Here is a 21500-nt window from a genome sequence, read left to right as displayed (position 1 = left end):
AGGTATACTAATAGATCACAGACTGCACATTAGTCAACAGTGTGATGCAGCAGCAAAAAAGGCAAATGCAATTCTGGGATGTATTAAAAGAAGCTTACAGTCTAGATCACATGAAGTCATTATTGCGCTCTACTCCTCTTTGGTCAGACCTCATCTGGAATACTGTGTCCAGTTTTGGGCACCACATTTGAAAAAACATCAACAAACTGGAGCACGTTCAGAGAAGAGCAACCAGAATGGTGACCAGTCTGCATACCATGTCCTTCGAGGAACGTTTACAGAATTTCGGAATGTTTAGCTTGCAAAAAAGGAGACTGAGAGGAGACTTAATAGCTGTCTACCAATATCTCAAGGGCTGTCACATTGTAGAAGGATCATCTTTATTGTCATTTGCACAAGGAAAGACTAGAAGCAATGGGATGAAACTGAATGGGAGGAGACACAGATTAGAAATTAGAAAAAACTTTTTGATAGGGTGATCAATGAGTGGAACAGGCTGCCACGAGAGGTGGTGAGTTCTCCTTCAATAGAATTCTTCAAACAGAGGCTGGACAGACATCTGGGCTGATTTAGTGAATCCTGCTTTTAGCAGGTGGATGGACCAGATGACCCAGGAGGTTCCTTCCAACTCTACCATTCTATGATTCTATGATAGTTCTGGTGATTTTTTTTTTCATGGCGGATACTTTTCTTTTTCTCACCAACTTTTCGTAGTCTTATATTAGACTGGTTTTTTTTTGTGCTTCTTTCTCTAAGGACACAATGAGACGGGCGTATAAATCGGTGCGAGGTCAGAATGCAGCACATGGGCTGGCCGTGGCTCTCCGACCCGAGCGTGACAACTGTGTAGAAGTAGATGAAGCAGCCATGCTCGGGTCAGGAGAGCCGCCGGCCAGTCCATGCGCTGCGTTCTGGCCTCGTACTGTCTGACTGCTTCCTAAGCCACGACCTTTTGTGAAAGTGCTTTAAAACTCTGTAGTAAGGCAAAAAATCATCTATTACATATAAACACGCCTGGTTGACATCATGGACGCCACGTTTGGTTCCAAAATGAGCCAGAATTTTGGGACATTCATTTTTGTAAATCTTACATTTTTGTCTTTTTATTTCGGCTCTTCCCTGTATCTTTCAGACTGATTTTTGCAAACCGCACGTGCATTGTGCACTGTCTATATTTTATCTCTGGAAGTGTCTTTGTGGGGTTGGACATCTGGCAGAAGTTGACATTTGCTCTCCGCTGAGTGGTGTTGATGAGCATTAGCCACATTCTTCAGTATCTGGGATATTTTATGGGACAAGCCTCATTTCATTGTAGGTATGGAGGGCTTCACTGTACAACCACAAGCTCAACCTAAAGAGAAGCAATTTTAAGAGTAACCTCCATTTTTAACTTTTATTTCATGAACTAATAGCACACGTGACCATAATAATCAGAAAAATCTGATGCGTTCTCCTTCTCTACTGATAGTTCACTCTCACTTCTCAGGTAAATCTATTCAGTGAAGACAGAATGTTCCATCACTGAGAAGATGACAGTTGGTGCTTTTACAATTCTATGGAGAGGGAGGAGCTAGAGGAACACACAGACATTCTAGGGAGGAGCTAGAGGAACACACAAACATTCTAGGGAGGAGCTAGAGGAACACACAGACATTCTAGGGAGGAGCTAGAGGAACACACAGACATTCTAGGGAGGAGCTAGAGGAACACAGACATTCTAGGGAGGAGCTAGAGGATCACACAGACTTTCTAGGCAGAAGCTAGAGGAACACACAGACAATCTAGGCAGGAGCTAGAAAAACACAGAAATTCTAGGGAGGAGCTAGAGGAACACACAGACATTCTAGGGAGGAGCTAGAGGAACACAGACATTCTAGGGAGGAGCTAGAGGAACACAGACATTCTAGGGAGGAGCTAGAGGAACACACAGACATTCTAGGGAGGAGCTAGAGGAACACACAAACATTCTAGGGAGGAGCTAGAGGAACACACGGACATTCTAGGGAGGAGCTAGAGGAACACAGACATTCTAGGGAGGAGCTAGAGGATCACACAGACATTCTAGGCAGAAGCTAGAGGAACACACAGACAATCTAGGTAGGAGCTAGAAAAACACAGAAATTCTAGGGAGGAGCTAGAGGAACACACAGACATTCTAGGGAGGAGCTAGAGGAACACACAGACATTCTAGGGAGGAGCTAGAGGAACACACAGACATTCTAGGGAGGAGCTAGAGGAACACAGACATTCTAGGGAGGAGCTAGAGGAACACAGACATTCTAGGGAGGAGCTAGAGGAACACAGACATTCTAGGGAGGAGCTAGAGGAACACAGATATTCTAGGGAGGAGCTAGAGGAACACACGGACATTGTAGGGAGGAGCTAGAGGAACACACGGACATTGTAGGGAGTAGCTAGAGGAACACACGGACATTCTAGGGAGTAGCTAGAGGAACACACAGACATTGTAGGGAGTAGCTAGAGGAACATACGGACATTCTAGGGAGGAGCTAGAGGGACACACAGACATTCTAGGGAGTAGCTAGAGGAACACACAGACATTGTAGGGAGTAGCTAGAGGAACACAGACATTCTAGAGAGGAGCTAGAGGAACACACAGACATTCTAGGGAGGAGCTAGAGGAACACACAGAAATTCTAGGGAGGAACTAGAGGAACACACACAGACATTCTAGGGAGGAGCTAGAGGAACACACAGACATTCTAGGGAGGAGCTAGAGGAACACACAGACATTCTAGGGAGGAGCTAGAGGAACACAGACATTCTAGGGAGGAGCTAGAGGAACACAGACATTCTAGGGAGGAGCTAGAGGAACACAGACATTCTAGGGAGGAGCTAGAGGAACACAGATATTCTAGAGAGGAGCTAGAGGAAGACAGATATTCTAGGGAGGAGCTAGAGGAACACACAGACATTCTAGGGAGGAGCTAGAGGAACACAGACATTCTAGGGAGGAGCTAGAGGAACACACGGACATTCTAGGGAGGAGCTAGAGGAACACACGGACATTGTAGGGAGGAGCTAGAGGAACACACGGACATTGTAGGGAGTAGCTAGAGGAACACACGGACATTCTAGGGAGTAGCTAGAGGAACACACAGACATTGTAGGGAGTAGCTAGAGGAACATACGGACATTCTAGGGAGGAGCTAGAGGGACACACAGACATTCTAGGGAGTAGCTAGAGGAACACACAGACATTGTAGGGAGTAGCTAGAGGAACACAGACATTCTAGAGAGGAGCTAGAGGAACACACAGACATTCTAGGGAGGAGCTAGAGGAACACACAGAAATTCTAGGGAGGAACTAGAGGAACACACACAGACATTCTAGGGAGGAGCTAGAGGAACACACAGACATTCTAGGGAGGAGCTAGAGGAACACAAAGACATTCTAGGTAGGAGCTAGAGGAACACACAGATATTCTAGGGAGGAGCTAGAGGAACACACAGACATTCTAGAGATGAGCTAGAGGAACACACGGACATTCTAGGGAGGAGCTAGAGGAACACACAGACATTCTAGGGAGGAGCTAGAGGAACACACAGAAATTCTAGGGAGGAACTAGAGGAACACACACAGACATTCTAGGGAGGAGCTAGAGGAACACACAGACATTCTAGGGAGGAGCTAGAGGAACACACAGACATTCTAGGTAGGAGCTAGAGGAACACACAGATATTCTAGGGAGGAGCTAGAGGAACACAGACATTCTAGGGAGGAGCTAGAGGAACACACAGACATTCTAGGGAGGAGCTAGAGGAGCACACAGACATTCTAGGGAGGAGCTAGAGGAACACACAGACATTCTAGGGAGGAACTAGCGGAACACACAGACATTCTAGGGAGGAACTAGAGGAACACACAGATATTCTAGGGAGGATGTAGAGGAGCACACTGGCATTCTAAGGAGGAGCTGGAAGATCACACAAACATTCTAGGGAGGAGCTAGAAGATCATACACATCCTAAGGAGGAGCTAGAGGAACACAGACATTTTAGGGAAGAGCTAAAAGAACATACATTCTAGTGAGGAGCTAGAGGAACACACAGACATTCTAGGGAGGAGCTAGAAGATCATACACATCCTAAGGAGGAGCTAGAGGAACACAGACATTTTAGGGAAGAGCTAAAGAACATACATTCTAGTGAGGAGCTAGAGGAACACACAGACATTCTAGGGAGGAGCTAGAGGAACACACACACATTCTAGGGAGGAGCTAGAGAAACACACATTCTAAGGAGGAGCTAGAGGAACACAGACATTTTAAGGAAGAGCTAAAATAACACACAGACTTTCTAGGGAAGAGGTAAAAGAACACACATTCTAACGAGGAGCTAGAGGAAAACACAGACATTCTAGGGAAGAGCTAGAGGAACACACAGACATTCTAGGGAGGAGCTAGAGGAACACAGACATTCTAGGGAGGAGCTAGAGGAACACACATTCTAAGGAGGAGCTAGAGGAACACACAGACATTCTAGGTAGGAACTAGAGGAACACCTAGAAATTCTAGAGAAGAGCTAGAAGAACACAGACATTCTAGGGAGGAGTTAGAGAAACAGATATTCTAGGGAGGAGCTAGAGAAACAGACATTCTAGGGAGGAGTTAGAGGTACACAGTGTTGTGAGTTCTGTTCTGGAGCTCCCTCCTGTGGTTGCTAATGGTATTTTTGCGAGTTCTGCCCTTGGGCTCCCTCTGGTGGTTTCGAGTGGAACTGCTGCTCCGTTAGGTAGCTGTAGCAGCTGCCTTCACTAATCGCCTTGCCTGTGTTTGTTATTTAAACCTGCTCTGGGCTTTAGTCCTTGCCTGCTGTCAATGTTCTTGGTTGGATTTGATTCTTCCCTTGGATTTCTCATATGGCCAGTCCTTGTCTGCAAAAGATAAGTTTTGCTAGTTTTGTTTGTCCATTTGTTTGGACTCTATTGCTTTGCATTTTGTCTCTTTTTGTCCAGCTTGTCACTATGTCTTATTCAGGCTAGCTGGAAGCTCTGGGAAGCAGATTTGCCCCTCCACACCGTTAGTCGGTGTGGAGTTCATTTTTGTAAACTCTGCGTGGATTTTGTAGTTTTTAATACTGACCGCACAGTATCCTTTGCTCTCTGTCTATCTAGTTTAGTTTTGGCCTCCCTTTGCTGAATTCTAATTTCATTTCTGAGTTCGTCATTTCCCTCTCCTTTCACAGTCAATATTTGTGGGGGGCTGTCTTTCCTTTTGGGGGTTTTCTCTGAGGCAAGATAGCTTTCTATTTCCTTCTTTAGGGGTAGCTATTTCTTAGGCTGTGAAGAGGTGTCTAGGGAGTGTCAGGAACATCCCACGGCTATTTCTAGTTGTGTTGTTAGGATTAGGGACTGCGGTCAGTAGAGATACCACCTTCTCAGAGCTCGTTCCATGTTGCGTTTTAGCCACCAGGTCATTTCAGTGTGGCCTCTTAACCACCAGGTCATAACACACAGACATTCTAGGCAGGAGCTAGAGGAACACACAGACATTCTAGGGAGGAACTAGAGGAACACACGGACATTCTAGGGAGGAACTAGAGGAACACACGGACATTCTAGGGAGGAACTAGAGGAACACACAGACATTCTACTGCAAGTTCTCCTAAAACAGTTACAGTTCTCCATAGAACTTTGAGTACCAACTGTCATCTCCTGTCTCAGTAATGGGAAAATCTGGATTAACTGAAGACAGATTGTACCATTGATTTGAGAATGTTGTGACTGAAATATCATTCCAGGAGGTGAAAGAAGCAGATTTCTCTAAGATACTGTATATAATGAAATTTCTTATTTTCACATTTACTCTTTATTTATGGAAAAAAAAATTATAGTTACTCTTTGAAGGAATTTTTTCATCTTGTAAAGCTTTGGAATATTGCTAGGATATGATCAGTTGGATTCAGACCTCTGAGGCCTCCATTTATTGTGAGAGTGAAAGGTTTGCATTATAGATATAGAACTGCAGCCCTATCACTTTCAGAAACGGGGTGGGTACCAGAGGTCCTCCCCAGCCTTCTTCTCAAGAAACTTAAAGCGATGATGTGTCCTAATATAGGAAAAGCCTTTAAAAGGTTTTCCCATTTTCATAAATGGCTATTATCAGATAGTTCTCGTAAATACAATCAATTTTGCAATTTGCTGCTGCTTAACATTTTTAGGCTGTGTGCACACGATGCAGATTTGGTGCAGAATTTTCTGCATAAAATCTGCACTAAATCTGCATCTCCTGGCAGAATCCGCAGGTGCGTTTTTTGTGCGTTTTTTGTGCGTTTTTGGTGCGTTTTTTATGCGTTTTTATGCGTTTTTTTATGCGTTTTTTGTGCAGATTTTACCAATGGATTTCTATTATGGAGGGGTGCAGAAACGCTGCAGAACTGCACAAAAGAAGTGACATGTACTTCTTTGAAATCTGCAGCGTTTCTGCGCAGATTTTTCTGCACCATGTGCACAGCTTTTTTTTTCACATTGATTTACATTGTACTGTAAATCACAGTGCAGTTCTGCAGCGTTTCTGCTGCAGAAAAATCTGCTGCAGTTCTGCACTAAATCTGCATCGTGCGCACATACCCTTAGCCTTTCTTGAGATAGTCACACTTTTCTTTTGTTTACAGCTCGTTACCTTGTACTTAGGTCTCCAAGGCAACAAGCTGCAAACAAACAAAAAAAGCGTTATCTCCAAAACTGCTGCAAATTTTAATAAGCAATAAATTGCAGGAGTGTTTGTATGTATAAGCTCTATCCAACATTATCTATCTAGGAAAATGAGATAACACTTTAAAAAGAATCTATCACTTGCTAAAAAAAAATTAAATACCTTGTAAAAATCCCTCAGCACTCCTGATTCTGACTCTTCTTTCCATTTTGGACTGCGTCGCTCCATTGCAGAGATATGCGCCTGGAGAGCAGCATGTGAAATCTCTGCATGTAGTTCAACAGGGTGTTTCTTCAGAGTCTTCTCTGTGGGCGTGCACTTACACCCTTCCCTCCCACCCGCTGCCAATCACAGCTCCGTAGCATCTGAGACTGATCAATTAGCTGCCGAGCTGTGGTTGACAGCTTTTGGGAGGGAAGGGTGAAGGCTCACACCCCCAGAGAAGACTGTGAAGAAATGCCCAGTTGGACTACATGCAGAGATTTCACATCCTGTGCTCCAGAAGAAACAAAAGTGAATATTTCTGCAATGGAGCGATGCAGCACAAAGCGGAAAAAAGAATCCAAACCAGGGGAGCTCAGGGATTTTTACAATATATGCAACTCTATTTTTTTAAGCAAGTAGCAAATCTTTAAGTAAAGTCATTGATTGTCTGCCTTGGCTAAACTGGTTTCAAAATGTACGGTAATTCCCCAAAAGATTGATCCTGTTTTTTTTTTTTTAAATAGCCAAACAGTCAATACTTTTCCCCTTTGCTCCTGCACCGCCCCGACACATGACCACCGTAGTCATTGACTTGGCTCAGTGATAGACAGAACTTGACTACTGAGTCTAGTGATTGGCTGCAGCGGTCATGCTGCACTGGGGACATCACTACAGTCATATCAATAACAATGGTCATGGGGTAAATAATGATCCATTTTTTTAACTTCAAAAGGGGCATTTTATTTCTAATCCAGAAAAGCCTTTTCGGGTGGTTGTTATGGATTTTTTATGGGGATTTTTCTGGCTGAAAAAAATCCTCATCTAAAGGCCTCTTATAAAAAGACACACTTTTTTTTTGGGCGCTGTTTTGATATTTTTTTTAATGTGAATTTTAACATTTTATTATGTTATGTTCTGGATGTGATTTCTTAATTTTTATATTCATTTTTTTTCTTTTCTATGTGAAGGTAGCTGCCATCCTCCGACGGAGAAAATTAGATTACTACCTGTACAGACTGCTGCCCGAGCTCCTGAGGTCGACGTCCTTCTTAACTGCAAATGGAAGCCTGTATATTGCCTTTTTCTGTATTCTAAGGTCAGTACTTATTGCTCGTTCTCGGACGCGGCCGTCCATATTCATCCGCTGTGGAGCTAAGATTTTGTCACAGACTCACCAAAGTCTAGTGCGTCCGATCGGCTCCCTCTCTCCCATCCCTGCCCGCTATAAGTCAGCAGGACCACCGAGATCCGGCAATGTACTGTGCTTTCCTTTATTATTGAAAAATATTTGAAAAATATTTTGCCGCACTTATCTCTGCCGGTCCGCTCTTCCGTCTGACGCCATGTTTCTCATCGCCACCATCTTGGTCCTCCTGTGATGTCCAGTCTGTGGCTTTATTATTATTATTATTATTTATTATCAGGAAATCGCCGTTTTCTCCATACGCAGCAACACCGTGGCATTGCAGTATATACAGCAAGCAGTCAAATGATCCAAGGTTCAAGTCCCACGAAGGGAATAAAAGATAAAACAAAAATGTTTTTGTACAAATATTTATTTATATTGTATTTTATTATTGTTCTTAATATAAATATATATATATATTTAGTCATATTATATATAATTATATATAATATATTTGTTGTGTTTATGCAGTTTGTACGGAAAGTATTCAGACCCCTTTAAATTTTTCACTCTTTGTTTCATTGCAGCCATTGGGTAAATTCAAAAAAGTTAATTTTTTCTCATTAATGTACACTCTGCACCCCATCTTGACTGAAAAAAACCCAGAAATGTAGAAAGTTTTGCAAATTTATTAAAAAAGAAAAACTGAAATATCACATGGTCATAAGGATTCAGACCCTTTGCTCAGACCCTCATATGTAAGTCACATGCTGTCCATTTCCTTGTGATCCTCCTTGAGATGGTTCTACTCCTTCATTGGAGTCCAGCTGTGTGTAATTAAACTGATAGGACTTGATTTGGAGCGGCGCACACCTGTCTATATAAGACCTCACAGCTCACAGTGCATGTCAGACCAAATGAGAATCATGAGGTCAAAGGAACTGGCCAAGGAGCTCAGAGACAGAATTGTGGCAAGGCACAGATCTGGCCAAGGCTACAACAGAATTTCTGCAGTACTCAAGGTTCCTAAAGGCCCCTTCACATTAAGCGACGCTGCAGCGATACCGACAACGATCCGGATCGCTGCAGCGTCGCTGTGTGGTCGCTGGAGAGCTGTCCCACAGACAGCTCTCCAGCAACCAACGATCCCGAAGTCCCCGGGTAACCAGGGTAAACATCGGGTTACTAAGCGCAGGGCCGCGCTTAGTAACCCGATGTTTACCCTGGTTACCAGCGTAAAAGTAAAAAAAAACAAACACTACATACTTACCTACCGCTGTCTGTCCCCGGCGCTCAGCTTCTCTGCACTCCTCCTGTACTGGCTGTGAGCACAGCGGCCGGAAAGCAGAGCGGTGACGTCACCGCTCTGCTTTCCGGCTGACCGACGCTCACAGCCAGTGCAGGAGGAGTGCAGAGAAGCTGAGCGCCGGGGACAGACAGCGGTAGGTAAGTATGTACTGTTTGTTTTTTTTTACTTTTACGCTGGTAACCAGGGTAAACATCGGGTTACTAAGCGCGGCCCTGCGCTTAGTTACCCGATGTTTACCCTGGTTACCAGTGAAGACATCGCTGGATCGGTGTCACACACGCCGATCCAGCGATGTCCACGGGAGATCCAGCGACGAAATCAAGTTCTGGACTTTGTTCAGCGACCAACGATCTCCCAGCAGGGGCCTGATCGTTGGTCGCTGTCACACAGAACGATTTCCTTAACGATATCGTTGCTACGTCACAAAAAGCAACGATATCGTTAACGATATCGTTATGTGTGAAGGTACCTTAAGAGCACAGTGGCCTCCATAATCCTTAAATGGAAGAAGTTTGGGACCACCAGAAGTTTTGCTAGACCTGGCAATCCAGCCAAACTGAGCAATCGTGGGAGAAGAGTCTTGGTGAGAGAAGTAAAGAAGAACCCCAAGATCACTGTGGCTGAGCTCCAGAGATGCAGTAGGGAGATGGGAGAAAGTTCCACAAAGTCAACTATCACTGCAGCCCTCCACCAGTCGGGCCTTTATGGCAGAGTGGCCTGACGGAAGCCTCTCCTCAGTGCAAGACATATGAAAGCCCGCATAGAGTTTGCTAAAAAACACATGAAGGACTCCCAGACTATGAGAAATAAGATTCTCTGGTCTGATGAGATGAAGATAGACCTTTGGTGATAATTCTAAGCGATATGTGTGGAGAAAACCGGCACTGCTCATCACCTGCCCAATACAATCCCCACAGTGAAACATGGTGGTGTCAGCATCATGCTATGGGGGTGTTTTTCAGCTGCAGGGACAGGACGACTGGTTGTCATTGAAGGAAACATGAATGCGGCCAAGTACAGCGATACCCTGGATTTAAACCTCTTCTAGAGTGCTCTGGACCTCAGACTTAGCCGATGGTTCACCTTCCAACAAGACAATGACCCTAAGCACACAGCTAAAATAACAAAGGAGCGGCTTCAGAACATCTCTGTGACCATTTTTGACCGGCCCAGCCAGAGCCCTGACCTAAACACAATGGAGCATAACTGGAGAGACCTGAAAATGGCGTCCACCAACGTTCACCATCCACCTGACGGAACTGGAGAGGATCTGCAGGGAAGAATGGCCGAGGAGCCCCAAATCCAGGGGTGAAAAACTTGTTGCATCATTCCCAAGAAGACTCATGGCTGTACGAGCTCCAAAGGTGCTTCTACTCCATACTGAGCAAAGGGGCTGAAGACTTATGGCCATGGGATATTTCAGTTTTTCTTTTTAAATAAATTTGCAAAAATTACTACATTTCTGGGTTTTTTGTTCAGTGAAGATGGGGTGCGGAGTGTACATTTATGAGGAAAAAATTAGAAAAAATGAACTTTTTTAATTTACCAAATGGCTGCAATGAAGCAGTGTGAAAAATTTAAAGGGGTCTGAATACTTTCCATACACACTGAATATATAATTATATATAATATATATACACACAGCTCTGGCAAAAAGTAAGAGACCACTGCAAAATTTTTGGTTTGTCTGATTTTTCTCTTTATAGGTATATTTCTGAGTAAAATGTAAATTGTTCTTTTATTCTATGAACTACTGACAACATGTCTCCGAAGTTCCAAGCAATAAATTTTGTATTTATTTTGAGAAATGGTCAAAATAACAAAAATTACATTGCTTTCAGACCTCAAATAATGCAAAAAAAACCCAAGAAGTTCATAATCGATAAGAAACAACAATAGTAATGTTTTAACTCGGGAAGAGTTCAGAAATCAATATTTTGTGGAATAACCATGATTTTTATTCACAGCTTTCCTGCGTCTTGTCATGTTTTCCACCAGTCTTTCACACTACTTTTGGGTGACCTTATGACACTCCTGGTACAATAATGTAAGCAGTTTTTCTTTGTTTGATGGCTTGTGACTGTCCATCTTCCACTTGATTATATTCCAGAGGTTTTCAATGGGGTTCAGGTCTGGAGATTGGGCTGGCCATGACAGGGATTTGATGTGGTGGTCCTTGATCCATACCTTGATTCACCTAGCTGTGTGGAATGGCGCATTGTCCTGCTGGAAAAACCAGTCCTCAGAGTTGGGGAACATTGTCCGAGCAGAAGGAATCAACTGTTTTTCCAGTATAACCTTGTATGCGGCTTGATTTATACGTTCTTCGCAAATATTAACCTGCCCAATTCCAGCCTTGCTGAAGCAGCCTTCTCTTAATTTTTGCCAGAGCTGTATATATGTGTATCTATCACTACTATTTTAATTATAAAAATATTACATGTACTAGATGGTAGCCCGATTCTAACGCATCGGGTATTCTAGAATATGTATATAGCAGCCTGATAGTATATAGCAGAGGGCCACATAGTATATTGCAAATACTACGTGGCCTGTGCTATATACTATGTGGCTGCTATATACATACATACATATTGTAGAATACCCCATGCGTTAATACAGGCCACGCAGTATATAACACAGCCCAAACAGGACATACACAGCTCACATACCACATAACACAACCCACGCAGTATATAGCAGCCACGCAGTATATAACACAGGCGACATAGTATATAACACAGGCCACGCAGTATATAACACAGGGCACGTAGTATATAGCACAGCCCACGTAGTATAGAACACAGGACATGTACTATATAACACAGCCCACGCAGTATATAGCAGCCACGCAGTATATAACACAGGCGACGCAGTATATAGCACAGCCCACGGAGCATATAACACTGCCCATGTAGCATATAGCAGCCATGCGGTATATAACGCTGCCCACACAGTATTTAGCAATGTGAGCACCATATCCCTGTTAAAAAAAAAATAATTAAATAAAAAATAGTTATGTACTCACCCCCTGGGATCCAGCGACACTCTGGCGATGCACGCGCGGCTGCCGCCATCTTCCGTTCCCAGGATGCATTGCAAAATTACTCAGATGACATAGTGGTCTCGCGAGACTGCTAAGTCTTCTGGGTAATTTCACAATGCATCTCTGGTAACGGAAGATGGCGGCTGGCACGAGCGCATCGTCGGACGACGGAAGGTGAGAATTGCAGGTTTTTTGTGTTTTTTTATTATTTTTAACATTACATCTTTTTACTATTGATGCTGCATAGGCAGCATCAATAGTAAAAAAGTTGGGGACACACAGGGTTAATAGCAACGGTAACGGAGTGCGGTACCCGCGGCCCTTTACCGCTGGCATTAACCCTGTGTGAGCGGTGACTGGAGGGGATTACGGAGCAGGCGCCGGGCACTGACTGCGGGGGAGTAGGGAGGGACTAATCGGACTGTGCCCGTCGCTGATTGGTCGCGGCAGCCATGACAGGCAGCTGGTGAGACCAATCAGCGACGCGGGATTTCCGTTACGGAAGTTGCCGACAGAAAGACGGAAGTACCCCTTAGACAATTCTATATATATATATATATATATATATATATATATATATATATATATATATATATATATATATATATATATATATATATATATATATATATACATATATATGTATATATATATATACTAGATTGTGGCCCGATTCTAACGCATCGGGTATTCTAGAATATGCATGTCCCCGTAGTATATGGACAATGATGATTCCAGAATTCGCGGCACACTGTGCCCGTCCCTGATTGGTCGAGGCAACCTTTATGACATCATCGTCGCCATGGCAACCATTATGACATCTATGTCGATACTGTGCCCGTCGCTGAATCAGAAACGTGAGATGTCTACGTCCTTTATGACATCATCGTCGCTGTGCCCGTTGCTGATTGGTCGAGGCCTCGCGGCCTCGACCAATCAGAGACGCGGGATTTCTACGTCGATGCTGTGCCGGTCTCTGATTGGTCGAGGCCTGGCGGCCTCGACCAATCAGAGAGCCGGGATTTCCAGGACAGACAGACAGACAGACAGACAGACAGACAGACGGAAAAACCCTTAGGCAATTATATATATATATATATTTATGGACTTAGGTCTTTTTTCAACCCATGTAGCTATGTAAAAAGGGGAGGGGTGATGTACATACATGTATATGGTATCGTTATGTCCAAACTATTACAATTTAAAATGATCCCATATGGTAAAAGAGAAAAACGAAAAGTTGAAATGTCTGAATTGCTGTTCTTGGTCTCCGCATGTCGTATGTACACCAATATGGTACCAATAAAAATGTTTGTTTGTCTCCCAAAAAGAAACAAGCCCCCACCCAGTTCTATCGATGAAAAATAAAAATGTTACGAGTCTCAGAAAATAGGGACACAAAGCAAAATTAAAAAAACAAAAAAACAAAACCCCTTAAAAATACACTGGCAGGATTGCCTTCTTTTTTCATTTCACACTTGGAATTTTTTTTCCTCCATTATCCAGTACATAATACGATAAAATTAATGGTGTCATTAAAAACTAAAACTCTTCCAGCATAAATCAAGCCCTCACACAGAATATCTCTGTATACTGCATTGATTTTCCATGGTATGCACTGACTTTACCCAGCTCTCCCTGGCTCCAGAATATCTCTGTATACTGCATTGATTTTCCATGGTATGCACTGACTTTACCCAGCTCTCCCTGGCTTCTGAATGTCTCTGTATATTGCACTGGCTTTTCTATGCTTCCCCTGGATCTGAGTGTCTTGGTGCAGCACATATAATCCTTTTAGTATGCTTTCTCACCTATGAGCTTGTTTCCATGACCTCTTTCATGTATCTCATTGTGTGATCCTGGCATCTCTTTGAGTGGTCAGTCTTACCCCTCCCTCACTTTATGACCTTTGCTTAACTCTCTACATCTGGTCTCCCATACCCAGCCACCCCCTCATTCACACCTGATTGCCCTTAACTGGGGATATATTCACATGCAGGAGTCTGCTATAGACTCAGTCTGCTGCAAATCATCTTTTAACTTCCATCTTTTCAATTACATCTTTTTAATTATGATTCTGAATTAGACTGAATTGGACTGGAATTGACTGGAAGGTAACAGAACACCAACCACTACAATGTTTCGGTTTCTTTTCTCTTTCACCCCCATACTACTTTCCTTCTTACAATCTCCTGCAATCCCTCCACCTAGTAAGGAACTAGTCATTTCTTCCTCCATACTCCCCAGCCATCTCACCTTCTCCTCAGAACTGTTCCTCCACATACAATCCTTTTTATCCAGACACACACGGCCACATCATGTCCTATCCTGCTCCCACCTTCTAATGATCTGTCTGTTACTCCTCATTGCTGGTGACATATCCCCAAATCCCGGCCCTCCCCAATTCATCCCCACACTCGTTTCTAACCCCCTGCCACGATCCTCCGCACGTTTTCCCAACCACGACAACCTCATACCCATTCATCCAGCCCCCACTCCCCAGCTCCCCCTACTTGGAGCACTATGGAACGCACGCTCCATCTGCAACAAACTGCCATTTATCCATGACCTCTTCATCACCAACAAACTCTCCTTCCTCGGCCTCACTGAAACCTGGCTCACCCCCTCTGACTCGGCCTCTCCAGCTGCGCTCTCCTATGGCGGATTCCACCTCTCTCACACCCCTCGCCCCAGCAACAAACACGGTGGAGGAGTTGGCTTGCTCCTGTCCGACACCTGCTCCTTTACTCCAACCCCGCTACCACCCTCCGCTACTCTTCCCTCGTTTGAGGTGCACTCTGTCCGCATCTATACCCCCTCCAACCTCCAGCTGGCTGTCATCTACCGCCCCCCAGAACTAGCCATCTCCACCTTTCTCGACCACTTCACCACCTGGCTACTTCATTTCCTCTCTGTTGACATCCCCACTATCATCATGGGTGATTTCAATGTCCCCATTGACACTTTCACCTCAGCTACCTCTAAACTTTTATCACTGACTGCCTCCTTTGGCCTCACTCAATGGTCCTCTGAGGCCACTCACAAAGATGGCCACACGCTGGACCTCATCTTCACCCGCCTCTGCTCCCTTACTAACCTCACTAACACACCCCTCCCCCTGTCTGACCACAACCTACTGACATTCTCGTCCCTCTCCTCTCCTAGTGTGCAATCCCCACTCCACAAACTCACTCACCCTCGCCGAAATCTCAAACATCTCAACTTACAATCACTCTCTGAGTCCCTTCTCCCTCTCACAGACATAGCTTCCCTTCATGACACAGATGCTGCTGCCACTTTTTATAACACCACAATAACAACAACACTCGATTCGGCCGCCCCACTCATGCATAGTAAAACTCGTACAATTAACAGGCAGCCCTGGCTGACCAGCCTGACCAAAGAATTGAGACGGGCTTCCAGGATTGCTGAGCGGAGATGGAAGCGATCCCACTCTGCCGACCACTTCACTGCATACAAGCAGTCCCTCGCCAGCTTCAAGTCTGCGCTCACTGCCGCAAAACAAACTTACTTCTCATCCCTCATATCCTCCCTGTCCCACAACCCTAAACAGCTTTTCAACACTTTCAATTCTCTACTCCGTCCCCCCGCACCTCCTCCTTCCCCCCTCATTTCTGCTGATGACTTCGCCTCTTTCTTTAAACAGAAGATCGATACGATCAGAGAAAGCTTTGGCCCACAGCGCCCACTGCCCCTCTTAGCTGCTCAACCCTGCTCCTCCAAAACCAGCTTCTCCACCATGACAGAAGATCAGCTCTCCACCCTCCTGTCAAGATCACACCTCACCACCTGCACGCTTGACCCGCTCCCATCCCACCTCATCCCTAACCTTTCCACGGTCTTCATCCCAACCCTAACGCACCTCTTCAACCTCTCACTCACAACAGGTGTCTTTCCCTCATCCTTCAAGCATGCCAAGATCACACCCATCCTCAAAAAGCCCTCCCTCGACCCATCCTCTGTGTCTAGCTATCGCCCGATATCTCTTCTCCCTTATGCCTCCAAATTGCTGGAGCAACACGTCCATCTTGAACTGTCCTCCCACTTCTCCTCCTGCTCCCTCTTTGATCGGTTACAATCAGGCTTCCGTTCCCATCACTCAACTGAAACTGCCCTAACTAAAGTCACCAATGACCTACTAACTGCCAGGAGCAAGCGACACTACTCTGTCCTCCTTCTCCTGGACTTGTCTTCTGCCTTTGACACTGTAGACCACTCCCTTTTGCTACAAATCCTCTCATCCCTTGGCATCACAGACTTGGCCCTTTCCTGGATCTCGTCATATCTGACAGACCGAACATTCAGTGTCTCCCTCCCCCACACCACCTCCTCACTTCGCCCCTTGTCAGTCGGTGTTCCTCAAGGCTCTGTTCTAGGACCCCTACTCTTCTCCATCTACACTTTCGGCCTGGGACAGCTCATAGAATCCCACGGTATGCAGTACCATCTCTACGCTGACGACACGCAGATCTACCTCTCCGGACCTGACCTCTCCTCCTTGCTTACCAAAATCCCGCACTGTCTGTCTGCCATTTCAGCCTTCTTTTCTGCTCGCTTTCTACAACTGAACATGGACAAAACAGAATTCATCATCTTTCCCCCATCTCACTCTACCCCTCCACCAGACCTATCCATCAATGTCAATGGCTGCTCACTATCCCCAGTCCCACACGCCCGGTGCCTCGGGGTGATCCTCGACTCTGCCCTCTCTTTCAAGCCACATATCCAAGCCCTTGCCTCCTCCTGTCGTCTCAAACTCAAAAATATTTCCCGGATCCGTGCTTTCCTTGACCGCAACACTGCAAAAACGCTAGTGCATGCCCTTATCATCTCCCGCCTCGACTACTGCAACCTCCTACTCTCTGGACTCCCCTCTAGCACTCTGGCACCACTCCAATCCATCCTACACTCTGCTGCCCGACTAATCCACCTGTCCCCCCGCTATTCCCCAGCCTCTCCCCTGTGTCAAGCCCTTCACTGGCTTCCTATCGCCCAGAGACTCCAGTTCAAAACCCTCACACTGACATACAAAGCCATCCACAACCTGTCTCCTCCATACATCTGTGACATGGTCTCCCGGTACCTACCTACACGTGACCTCCGGTCCTCCCAAGACCTCCTTCTCTACTCCCCTCTCATCTCTTCTTCCCATAACCGCATCCAAGACTTCTCCCGTGCTTCCCCCATACTCTGGAACTCTCTACCCCAACACATCAGACTTGCGCCTACCATAGAAACCTTCAAAAAGAACCTGAAGACTCATCTCTTCCGACAAGCCTACAGCCTGCAGTGATCCTCAACCTACTGAACAGCCGCACAGCCAGCTCTTCCCTCTCCTAGTGTATCCTCACCCACCCCCTGCAGACTGTGAGCCCTCGCGGGCAGGGTCCTCCCTCCTTATGTACTCGTGTGCCTTGTTATCTGCTCATGTTTAATGTATTTGTCTATATTTGCCCCGTATTCACATGTAAAGCGCCATGGAATAAATGGCGCTATAAAAATGTATAATAATAATAATAATAATAATGTAGACTGGGCAGATTGAGACCGGGCACCGCACTGGCACTGAGCACTCGGCCCTTCTTTAGTTACACGCTCTTAATAATTATAATAATAATAGTAAATAATAATCTTTATTTATATAGTGCCAACATATTCCGCAGCGCTTTACAGTTTAACAGTTTCAAACACAACAGACATAAGAAACAATACTAACAATACAATAATTAAAGCGAAATAAGCCGCCCCTGCTCGTGAGAGCTTACAATCTACAATGAGGTGGGGAGATACAAAGCACAGGTGTGTATTTACAATGATGTATTTACAATGATGATCCAGCCATCTTCGGGGGTGGAGGATAGATGGAGATAGTGAATGGGCAACACCCACACAAACAAAATAACTGATTAGTGAACGTGATAGGCCGCTCTGAACAAATGTGTTTTGAGCGAGTGCCTAAAACTATGCAAATTGTGGATGGTCCTAATATCTTTGGGGTAGAGCATTCCAGAGGATTGGCGCAGCACGGGAGAAGTCTTGGAGTCGGGAGTGGGAGGTACGGATTAGTGCAGAGGTTAGCCGAAAGTCATTTGCAGAGCGCAGTGGTCTGTTAGGCTGATAGACAGAAATGAGGGAGGAGATGTAAGGGGGTGCCGCACTGTGGAGAGCTTTGTGGGTGAGAACAAGTACTTTGAATTGTATCCTGTAATGAATGGGCAGCCAGTGTAACGACTGGCGAAGAGCGGACGCGTCCGAGTAACGATTAGCCAGATGGATGACCCTGGCTGCTGCATTAAGGATGGACTGGAGAGGGGAAAGTCGCGTGAGGGGGAGGCCAATTAATAGAGCATTGCAGTAGTCCAGGTGGGAGTGGATCAGGGCGACAGTGAGGGTTTTAGCTGTCTCCATGGTGAGAAAAGGGCGGATTCTAGAGATGTTCTTTAGGTGTAAGCGGCACGAGCGGGCAAGAGATTGTATATGGGAGGTGAAGGAGAGATCGGAGTCAAACATAACACCCAGACAGCGCGCCTGCTGCCGGGGTGTTATTATGGTGCCACCCACAGAGAGGGAAATGTCAGATTTAGGGAGGTTAGTAGATGGTGGGAGCAGAAGAAGTTCAGTTTTGGAGAGGTTGAGTTTCAGATAGAGAGCGGACATGATGTTGGAGACTGCGGACAGCCAGTCAGTGGCGTTCTGTAGTACAGTGGGGGTAAGGTCAGGGGATGACGTATATAGTTGTGTGTCATCGGCATAAAGATGGTACTGAAAGCCAAATCTGCTGGTGGTCTGTCCAATTGAAGCCGTGTAGAGAGAGAGGAGAAGGGGGCCAAGGACTGAGCCTTGAGGTACCTCAACAGTGAGAGGAAGAGGAGATGAAGTGGAGCCAGAGAACAGAACACTGAAGGAGCGGTCAGAAAGGTAGGAGGAGAATCAGGAGAGAGCAGTGTCCTTAATGCCAAGTGACTGGAGCCTAGAGAGCAGGAGAGGGTGGTCAACAGTGTTGAAAGCTGCAAAGAGGTCGAGGAGAAAGAGCAGAGAGTGGTCACCGTTACATTTTGCCGTCAGAAGGTCATTGGTCACTTTGATGAGTGCAGTTTCTGTCGAATGTAGGGGGCGGAAACCGGACTGTGAAGGGTCTAGGAGGAAATGAGTGGAGAGGTAACGGGTAAAGCTGTAGTAGACTAGGCGCTCCTTGAGTTTAGAGATGAAGCTCTTCTTTTTTTGTGTTATTTTACCCCCTAAATATCACAAGAATCATTATGTTTTTTTACATGCAAGAAAGCAGCAAGTTTTTGTTTTCTTCCTTTCTGGAAATAAACCACATTATGTAACTGCAATTGTGTCCACCGGCGTTAGTGGGCGCCCTGCGATCCTCCAGGGCCACAGATAACCCTTTTAACCCTTCCTTACTTACTGTGTATCTGTAATTAATACGATTTTTTTTTTTTTTAGGCAACTAAATTAAACATAAAGAAATGTAATTAAAATCACCGTGTCTGGGGTCTTCCCCCGAGGGGCTCATTCATACAGATGCCGTATCTGGTCCTGGCACTGTGTAATGCAAGCGTGGGCTGCGCTGGTGGATATACAGGTCCTTCTCAAAAAATTAGCATATAGTGTTAAATTTCATTATTTACCATAATGTAATGATTACAATTAAACTTTCATATATTATAGATTCATTATCCACCAACTGAAATTTGTCAGGTCTTTTATTGTTTTAATACTGATGATTTTGGCATACAACTCCTGATAACCCAAAAAACCTGTCTCAATAAATTAGCATATTTCACCCATCCAATCAAATAAAAGTGTTTTTTAATAACAAACAAAAAAAACATCAAATAATAATGTTCAGTTATGCACTCAATACTTGGTCGGGAATCCTTTGGCAGAAATGACTGCTTCAATGCGGCGTGGCATGGAGGCAATCAGCCTGTGACACTGCTGAGATGTTATGGAGGCCCAGGATGCTTCAATAGCGGCCTTAAGGTCATCCAGAGTGTTGGGTCTTGCGTCTCTCAACTTTCTCTTCACAATATCCCACAGATTCTCTATGGGGTTCAGGTCAGGAGAGTTGGCAGGCCAATTGAGCACAGTAATACCATGGTCAGTAAACCATTTACCAGTGGTTTTGGCACTGTGAGCAGGTGCCAGGTCGTGCTGAAAAATGAAATCTTCATCTCCATAAAGCATTTCAGCCGATGGAAGCATGAAGTGCTCCAAAATCTCCTGATAGCTAGCTGCATTGACCCTGCCCTTGATGAAACACAGTGGACCAACACCAGCAGCTGACATGGCACCCCACACCATCACTGACTGTGGGTACTTGACACTGGACTTCAGGCATTTTGGCATTTCCTTCTCCCCAGTCTTCCTCCAGACTCTGGCACCTTGATTTCCGAATGACATGCAAAATTTGCTTTCATCAGAAAAAAGTACTTGGGACCACTTAGCAACAGTCCAGTGCTGCTTCTCTGTAGCCCAGGTCAGGCGCCTCTGCCGCTGTTTATGGTTCAAAAGTGGCTTTACCTGGGGAATGCGGCACCTGTAGCCCATTTCCTGCACACGCCTGTGCACGGTGGCTCTGGATGTTTCCACACCAGACTCAGTCCACTGCTTCCTCAGGTTCCCCAAGGTCTGGAATCGGTCCTTCTCCACAATCTTCCTCATGGTCCGGTCTCCTCTTCTCGTTGTACAGCGTTTTCTGCCACATTGTTTCCTTCCAACAGACTTATCATTGAGGTGCCTTGATACAGCACTCTGGGAACAGCCTATTTGTTGAGAAATTTCTTTCTGGGTCTTACCCTCTTGCTTGAGGGTGTCAATGATGGCCTTCTTGACATCTGTCAGGTCGCTAGTCTTACCCATGATGGGGGTTTTGAGTAATGAACCAGGCAGGGAGTTTATAAAAGCCTCAGGTATCTTTTGCATGTGTTTAGAGTTAATTAGTTGATTCAGAAGATTAGGGTAATAGGTCGTTTAGAGAACCTTTTCTTGATATGCTAATTTATTGAGACAGGTTTTTTGGGTTATCAGGAGTTGTATGCCAAAATCATCAGTATTAAAACAATAAAAGACCTGACAAATTTCAGTTGGTGGATAATGAATCTATAA

General features: G+C 45.1%; 1 protein-coding gene across 2 annotated transcripts in view; it reads left to right on the top strand.

The window, feature by feature from the left end:
- Positions 1 to 21500, top strand: part of TMEM135 (transmembrane protein 135) — a 426102-nt gene that overhangs the window by 42602 nt on the left and 362000 nt on the right. For both annotated transcript variants that reach the window (XM_069759272.1, XM_069759273.1), the window contains exon 2: positions 7850 to 7977. In XM_069759272.1, the coding sequence (XP_069615373.1) occupies positions 7850 to 7977 (128 nt within the window). The remainder of the gene's footprint in view (positions 1 to 7849; positions 7978 to 21500) is intronic.

Source organism: Ranitomeya imitator, chromosome 3 (assembly GCF_032444005.1).
Source record: "Ranitomeya imitator isolate aRanImi1 chromosome 3, aRanImi1.pri, whole genome shotgun sequence".
NCBI classification, from domain to species: Eukaryota; Metazoa; Chordata; class Amphibia; order Anura; family Dendrobatidae; genus Ranitomeya; species Ranitomeya imitator.
This window is presented reverse-complemented; position numbering and strand designations above follow the sequence as displayed.